Below are 7900 nucleotides of genomic sequence, written 5' to 3'. Positions count from 1 at the left end.
CAATCGTAACTTGTTCCAGAATAATTCCATAAATTAATTAAAGGCGGTTATAAAGTTAAAAATGCACAATGGGTTTAAAACGTATAATAAATCAGATAATAGGTTAATTATTAATAGTTTAAGCGACCGTGCTAGAACCACGGAATCCGGGAATGCCTTACACCTTCTCCCGGGTTAACAGAATTCCTTACTTAGAATTTCTGGTTCACAAACTTTTAAATAAAGTCAAAATTCTCCTCGATTTGGGATTTAAAAATAAACCGGTGACTTGAGACACCAAATAAACTATTCCAAGTGGCGACTCTAAAAATTGAATAAAATAATTCCATTTCAAATAATGTCACTTAAATTTGAAAAACTCCCTTATACTCCCTCTCGGGTGGTAAAAAGGAGGTGTGACAATGGCAATGTGTTCCCTCGTCCGATGTCGAACCTAGGCTCTGATACCAACTGTTACGCGGCGCCTTCCTGAGATTCCTTGGAAGGGCGACGTAAGTCTAAGCAACGGATGCTAGTGCAGTTGTTGTCCGCCAACTGAGGTCCCCTCCGTACGCTAGACGAGATTGTTAGTACTGGAAAACCAATGTCAAGAGCAATTGAGAGAACAGAAATGAGAATTGAGAATGAAAGAAAGCTTGATTGCATTAATGAAAGTTATTACAGAAAGGCAACGTGGTGTCGAGGGGGAGAGACACCAGTACAGAGAATTGTTTGCTTGCTAGAAAGTTTTGAATGCTTGATCCCTCCTAATAATGCTTTAAAAAAATAAACCAAAGCTACAAGACTAGACTTGATTAAGCTAGAGAAAAATAATGGAAGTACATGAAATAAAACTACTCTATATTTACAATGAAAAGGACTTAGTTTTCTACAAGGCAGAAACAGGTCAGTTGTCAGCAGCATTGTCTTTGGCCTCACGGTCTGCGCGCGTGGCGCTGTTGGCATCTGCCTGCGGCTGGGCGCTGGTGAGGGATATCAGTGGGGCGATAGAGACACATACGCGCTTGTCACTTGGCGCGACCAAGACCACGGGACCGTCCGTGGCGCTAGGCATTAAGAGGCTTGTTAGGACGTCACGGGGTGCGCCCAAGGAGTCATGAGACATGGCTGGAAAGCCGCCCATGACAATTTCGAAGTGTAAAGGGATTCAATTATGTGATTAAATCAAGTTCAAAAGTAGTGAGCTAGAATAATCTTTATATCGTTTTTGAACATATAACATTTTATCACAAAAAAAAGTTGAGAAATGAATGTCCAATTTTGCACAACGAAATGATGCAATATTTTTTTTATTTAGTAGCCTGTCATCAACTGAAAGTAATAAAACTTTTCTTTTAAAGAAAGGAACAACATCTTAAGATATTTATAGATAAATAGTAATAAAGTAAGCTAAGCATTTGGGATTGAGGGTAATGAACAAGGTACATTAACCATTTGGGAATGAATTCTTAAACACTTTCGAGAAAATCTATCCTCCAAAATATTAATTTTTCTGGCACTCAAAATTTTGATGACCTGCCACGTGACGTTTTTCATTTGTCCGCTTCAACTAAAATTATTAAATCTGGAAACTATGTTTTAAAAAAAGAAAAAAACATAAGCTCCAAACTACAGTAAAAAAGATTGGTTTCATCTTTACAAGTTTCTAGAAAATGAGGAACCATCTCCAAGGGAGCTAATCTGGTGACCTAGTAGAGGTTGATTTTGAGGCCTAATATAATACCTGAAAATATTGTGAATAATTCAATTACTTTTAAATAACATATTTGTGCATCTTAACTATTCAATCGGATTATTATTACCTCCACAAGTACAGTAGGTAACTCCGCACACTAAAGTTTAGAAAAAATGGAAGAAATCACCCAGCGAATATATAAATATCTTTTTTGGTCTGGTGGAATTGAACCTCAAATTTTCCATAATTTATCGTCACATCTCATTGACTTCTAATCCACAACCATTGGTGCGCCAAGAAGTGGTATATATATATATATATATATATATATATATATATATATATATATATATATATATATATTGTAATTACTCAAGAAAGAAAAATGAAATTGCTTACTATGGGGAACCATTTATAGCCTGTATGGCCAAAAGCACTTTTATAAAATAAAAAAAGTATTTTTTCCAAAGTTGAAATGTTTGACCAAGCTTTTAGAAAGAAAAAAAATGCTTTTAAATAGAAGCAGAAACAATTTTGGAAAAGCAGAAAAAATAAATTCTCCTCAAAAGCACTTTTGAGAAAAATACACTTAAAAACACTTTTTAAAAGCTTGGTCAAACACTATTATTGCTCAGAAATGCTTTTCAAATTAATTAATCAAACACAAACTGCTTCTCACCAAAAGTACTTTTGAAAAAAAACACTTTTCAAAATAAGCTGATTTTTTAAGCTTGGCCAAACATGCTATTACAGTAGCCAACAAGAAGGAACAAAGGTCTCTGAGTAACCAGTTTCAGCAATTCATTAGGGAGCAAGTAGGTTACCACATTATTTTCTCAAACACAGCCACAAAAAGAATGCAAATTTAATTGCAAGTGCTCTTCAATATAGTCACAAGCTACATTCAAGTTACTAAAAACTCATTCTAAACTCAAGAATTCCTGGATTTCAGAAACAAAAGAACATTTTAGTAATACCTATTTGCTAGGAAATGTGTTAAACATAAAAAATAAAGGTTGTGTTAGGAACTTCTGCCCTTTTCCTTGTCAAGAAACTCTTTAAAGAAGATAAATACTTCAGGTAATGGAGAAGTTGGATTGCATGCATATAATAGGAATCATCTTAATCTTGTGTGGCTGCACCTTGGTTAAGCTCAGCGAACCTCATACCAACGCGCATTGAATGCTTCAAGAACTTCTCAGCACATCGCGTAATACAGGTCTCCTCTTGTTTGTCTAAAGTTTTACGTTTGAAAGTGTCTACACAGCCCGTGAAACATCTTTCCACCAGGGAATTATACATTCTCAAGCTGCAGTGTTTCAAGACAACATGAGACGATGTTTTAGAGTTGTAATACTGTAAATCACGAAGCAAATTAAGTGAATTATGAGATATTTATCTTATACTCCACAAAATTCACACTACAAAGCCATATGTGCTTAACTACATCTAAAATCTTCAGTCTTACAATCATCATGATGTATCATTTAATTTGTCAAATTTACTAGATTCTAGAACCGGCAAACGACACGAACATGCATGATTGGAACAGAATTGGTATTGAAAACAAGGGGAAGAAAATAGCAAGTTGGAAATCTCAAAAAAAAGGGATAGACAATTGAATGATGAAAACCAACTTAAGATTGTCTTCGTCGCATAGAAAACATTTTAGACAATATCTTTTGCACATTAACCATATCGCATGCAAGCATTAAAAGATGATTTGCAAAAAATTCAGATAGTCACCCAAATGTTTTCATTTATTTATTTTATTATCCAAGTGACTTACTAAAGCCACCAATAGAGTGTTAAGAAGGACCTCATTAGAATAAATATTGCACCCCTTTGAGCAAGATATATTAAGGGCTGTTGAGGAGAGCTTTCATGTTGCGCTTTTCTAAGGAAGTGCTTTTATAAAAATTCGTTAGACTAAAGTAATTCCTCTTTTTAAATGAAATGATGGGTAGAAAACGAAAAGAAATATATTGAAGCTTTTCTGAGAAATTTTTTTTTGATTAACTCAGCTCCATGAGAAACTAGTAAAAGGTCCTATAAATAATGTTTGACATGCTTCAACAAACAGTGTCATTAACAAAGGCTATTGCAAAGATGTAGCATCTTTAACCTAACACTTTTTTCAAATTGGCAAATTGCAGAACAGGCATTCTCATCATGCCAAGGTGAGCTAAAGCAATCTTAAGTACTCAAATATTAGGAAAACATAGTTCCAGATTCAAACATGACCCAGAGCATGCAAGCTTGTGAAGCCTTGTGTACCTGCAACTCTCGGCATGTTGTGGTTAGGATCTAAACTAGAGTCTCATCCTACATGGTTTCATCCCAAGACCATGCCTAGATACCGTCTTGAAAAGGAGAGCAAATTATCCAAAGTGACATAACACTTAAACTAACTTATAACTCGAGTATGAGGCAACTATCATCACATGCCAACTGTTTTATTTGCATTTAAGTATTGAACCTAGACTTGCATTTCCCTAATACTAGAAATCTACTTGCACACACCCCAACTGCACTTCTTATAAACAATATGACTCCTTGACAACCTTCTGATTTTAAAGCTCTGCTCTTATCATTAGTTGCTTCTTCCGCCCTTTGTAGGCATGTATTGCTCTCTCCAACTCAGTGTTAGCAAAGGTGAAAAACTCAAAAAACTCTAAGGTTCTTTGGGGCTTTAGGCGCAAAATGTAAATAAAGTGTGGGCTTTAGTGAAGAAAGGCGCAAATGGAGAAAAGATATAAATATATTTTTGTAGTCAAAAACTAATAATAATAAGCATGAATAACAAATATATGGACAAAGAAATTGAAAAAAGATGATGATAAAGTGAAATATCAATTGTTTAGTGTTGTCTCTTTAGGATTATGCTCATTGGCAAGGAAAAGTATGCCTTAGAGCCTTGATAACGACAATAAAGCATCTGCTAGTGAGGCGACGCGCTCCACATGTTTTCCGTTTCACTTCAGAGCTTAAGCGCGGGTTTGACAACACTGCTCCAGCTTCATCACCAGTATGATCCAAGTAGCTTATGAAGACTTATCAGCAACTATGACTGTATGTTGTACAGTCAACAACATCTAATCCAACTATGCAGTAATTGAAGGATGTTTCCTTTTTCTCTTCTCTTTTATTCCTTATTGCTAACATTTGGATGTAATTGCAACACCTTCTTAAGTGGTGATTGTTAACATCTAAAAATACTGACCATTTCCCCAAAAAAAAAAATATTGCTCATGGCACACCCAATAGACTTCATGAATCCTACTTATATATTAAAGAAACATGAAACACTCTTTTCCTGATCTTAAAATTGTAAAATAAATACTGAGTGGAAGACCCCCACGGCTTTGGTTCAATAGCAAAGGTAGTTGAAAGAGAATGAGTGGTAGGCACATGTCATTAGTTTGAGACATAGTATTTAATTGGAGAAAGGTTGAGGAGTGGGCCCATCTACTGAGTTCCAAAACTGAAACACTGAATTTCTCGGTCAAAAGGATAACACTGAGTAAGAGGAATATCAGAGCAAGATCAAGAAACAGAAGAAAATGAGCACCACTACCCAGGTTAAAGTTTGTTCAGAGGATTAGAAGTTCTTTATCATTTCTTCTCCACAGTAATAATACAACTTAGACCTTGTGCATGTAAGAAAAGTAAAATCATGGGTTAACTGCCTATTGGTTAGCAGCCAGAATTATAGAAGTTCAAACCATCAGTAAATCATTCTTACGATTTCTCATAGATCCCAACATCAAGAGGTGGAAAGGAGCTTGTTGTGCAGGATTCTTGAATTAGAAGCTACACAAAAGAATTGAATATGAAGAATGAATGGCTACTTCTGAAGTCAGATAGTTACTATGGCTTGTACTTATTCTCAACTGGGCTACCATTTTTTGTTTTATAACTGTAGTGTCCAGGCTAGTTTGCACGTACCTCAACTAATTCCACGGTGTACTTGCTACCTCCCACCAGCACAGTTACAGAATAACTCTGTCTACGAAGTCTTGGACAGATGGAAAGAATTCACCTAGTGATTTTTTCACATTTTTGGGTGCTCTCAGCTCGGCTAATAGCAAGCCATTCAATTCCGCTTTACAACATTCAAACTTGTTGTTATTACAGAAGAAAAAGAATTTTAAAGTTCCTTCTTTAGGAAGATCAAAAATGGTAGTACGACTTAAAAAAAAGTTGTGTGACCCTAATCAAAGATAACAGGATAAATTGATACACGATGAACCATCACTAATTGGAGTATGAGGTTAATGTTGTTGTAGACCTAAAATAAACAAATAAACGTGTCCTCTTCTAACGGTCTAACAACTCAACATTTTAGAGGAGGTCCAAATAGTTTGACATGATATCAAAGCAAGCAGAGGTCCAAGTTTTTCTAACAATTCAGCAAATGTGCGTCAACTACTTCTACAGTAACCTTTGGCTAGTGTTGATAGCTATATACCCACCATCCCCCCAGTGAACCCCGGAAAACAGCTTTTTCAAGAAAACGATTTCCAGCTCAATCAACATTTTTTTTCTTTTAAGAGGGTAAACTTATTTAACTTCATTAAAGAAAAAAAAATTAATTTTTTTTATCAAGTCTATGAAGAATAATGGGTTCTTTCAGCAAGTAAAGATAATTTCTTTTATCACTTTTTTTGGGTTATTAAGCTATATATTCTGCTTTTTTATACCATGTTACAATTTCAACTCAGCAAAGAAAATCAAGAATACAACATCACCAACATCATATAATTAACCCAATTTTTAACAGATTCATAACTAAACATCAAAACATGTACAAAATTAAAAGAATGGAACTAAAAAAAAACCTGTCACGGATTTGGAGCTGGTCAATCATAGAAGCCATTTTAAGCTTGTCTGCTTCAGGAAGATTATCCAAATCACCTAACATGCTTTTGTCCATTTTTTGAGCTCTTTATTTCTGCTAGGGCTGAATTATAACCAAAAGCAGCAGTTGTTTACCTTAACATTAAAAACCCCTTTCAATAAACCCTAAATACTTGTAATTTTGTGACGTGCGAGATGGGCTAACACTTAAATTTCTTTTAGACCCTCCTGCTTTCTGAAATTACACCTTCTTCCCCTGTTTCTTTATTGCTAGGGTGTCTTTTTGGTTCAATTTTTGTTTTATGGCAAAACGTAAAAATGGGTTTAATTTTTTGTCCTATGGTTCCCTTATTCGACATAATTTTTCGGTTTGAGCTTCTTGTGAAATTTTTAATTGATTACTTTAAACTTTTAGTCTATTCGAACTTCTTTTGCACTTCTAATCGATTGATTTAAGTCATATTTTTTGACAATACATAGAAATTAACTATAACTTAAGCATTTAATAAATATAAAAAGCTCGCTTACAACTTTGTTTTTGGAATGAATATGAGGATTCTTGATTTGTTTTGGGTATTTTTGAGTTGAAACCAAAGAGCACACTTTTGAAAAGTAATATTAAAAATGCTCAAACTCAATATTTCTTTAATTTGTGATTACACAATCACTTTGGAGAAACGTTTCTAGGCACGGCGCTAAAGTCTTTGAATTTTTTTTATTTTAAAATTTCAAATGTAAATTTAATTATTGTATTAAGAAGTATACGAATATTTGTAAAAATATCATTTTATGTCGCTAAAATTTTAACTATAGAATAACATACAAAGTATTATATGTTGTCTCTCTATTCCTTCGGGAAAGGAGTAAGATCTGTGTAGACACTAACTCTTGAGATTTTACTAAGTTAGTATTGTTGTTGTATACAAAGTATTACATGAACTTTAGTCAAATACTTGGAAATCTTTTGGGGGAGGATATTTTTTTCAACCTGGGGAGGACAATTCAAAGTGTATACCATGCATATGAGATAAACACTATTGAATCTTGAGGCATATGAAAAGAACAAGGGAAACAAACATTTTGCAATTTGGTAGCCTCGTGACTCAATGACACTAGTTGATAATTGTGAATAGATGCTCGAGTTCGTTTGGAAAAATTCAATACAACATAACTACATAATTTAAATGTTTTTGACACTAGTTTGATACTAATTGTGAATAACGACCGTGTGTTTCTTTTGAAAGAATTCAATACAATATTTTTTTTCTACAAAAGGTTTTGACATGGCTAATTTTTCCTTATATTATTTATAATTATTTTTTATTTATCAAAATCATTTGTCTACTTAGTCGGATTCAGGTTTTT

The 7900-nt window shown here is 34.1% G+C and overlaps 1 protein-coding gene across 1 annotated transcript; it reads right to left on the bottom strand.

Annotated features, from left to right (window-relative positions):
* Positions 1 to 2475: 2475 nt before the first annotated feature.
* LOC107809986 (mitochondrial import inner membrane translocase subunit Tim9) lies at positions 2476 to 6705 on the bottom strand. The gene is made up of 2 exons (XM_016634707.2): positions 6517 to 6705; positions 2476 to 2984 (listed from the first exon to the last, which is right to left on the bottom strand). The coding sequence occupies exons 1-2, from the start codon at positions 6609 to 6611 to the stop codon at positions 2798 to 2800; spliced, it is 282 nt and encodes a 93-aa protein (XP_016490193.1). The 5' UTR covers positions 6612 to 6705; the 3' UTR covers positions 2476 to 2797.
* Positions 6706 to 7900: the final 1195 nt, after the last annotated feature.

The sequence above is a fragment of the Nicotiana tabacum genome, chromosome 10, assembly GCF_000715075.1.
Source record: "Nicotiana tabacum cultivar K326 chromosome 10, ASM71507v2, whole genome shotgun sequence".
NCBI lineage: Eukaryota > Viridiplantae > Streptophyta > Magnoliopsida > Solanales > Solanaceae > Nicotiana > Nicotiana tabacum.
The sequence above is the reverse complement of the archived record's forward strand: the minus strand, read 5'-3'. Positions and strand labels throughout refer to the sequence as shown.

Bases quoted from the DNA above. Each gene is read 5' to 3' on its own strand.
- LOC107809986 (XM_016634707.2), bottom strand. From the start codon at position 6,611: ATGGACAAAAGCATGTTAGGTGATTTGGATAATCTTCCTGAAGCAGAC. The intron at 2,985-6,516 runs GTTTTTTTTTAG...GAAACACTGCAG, and splicing joins CAGCTCCAAATCCGTGACAG to CTTGAGAATGTATAATTCCC.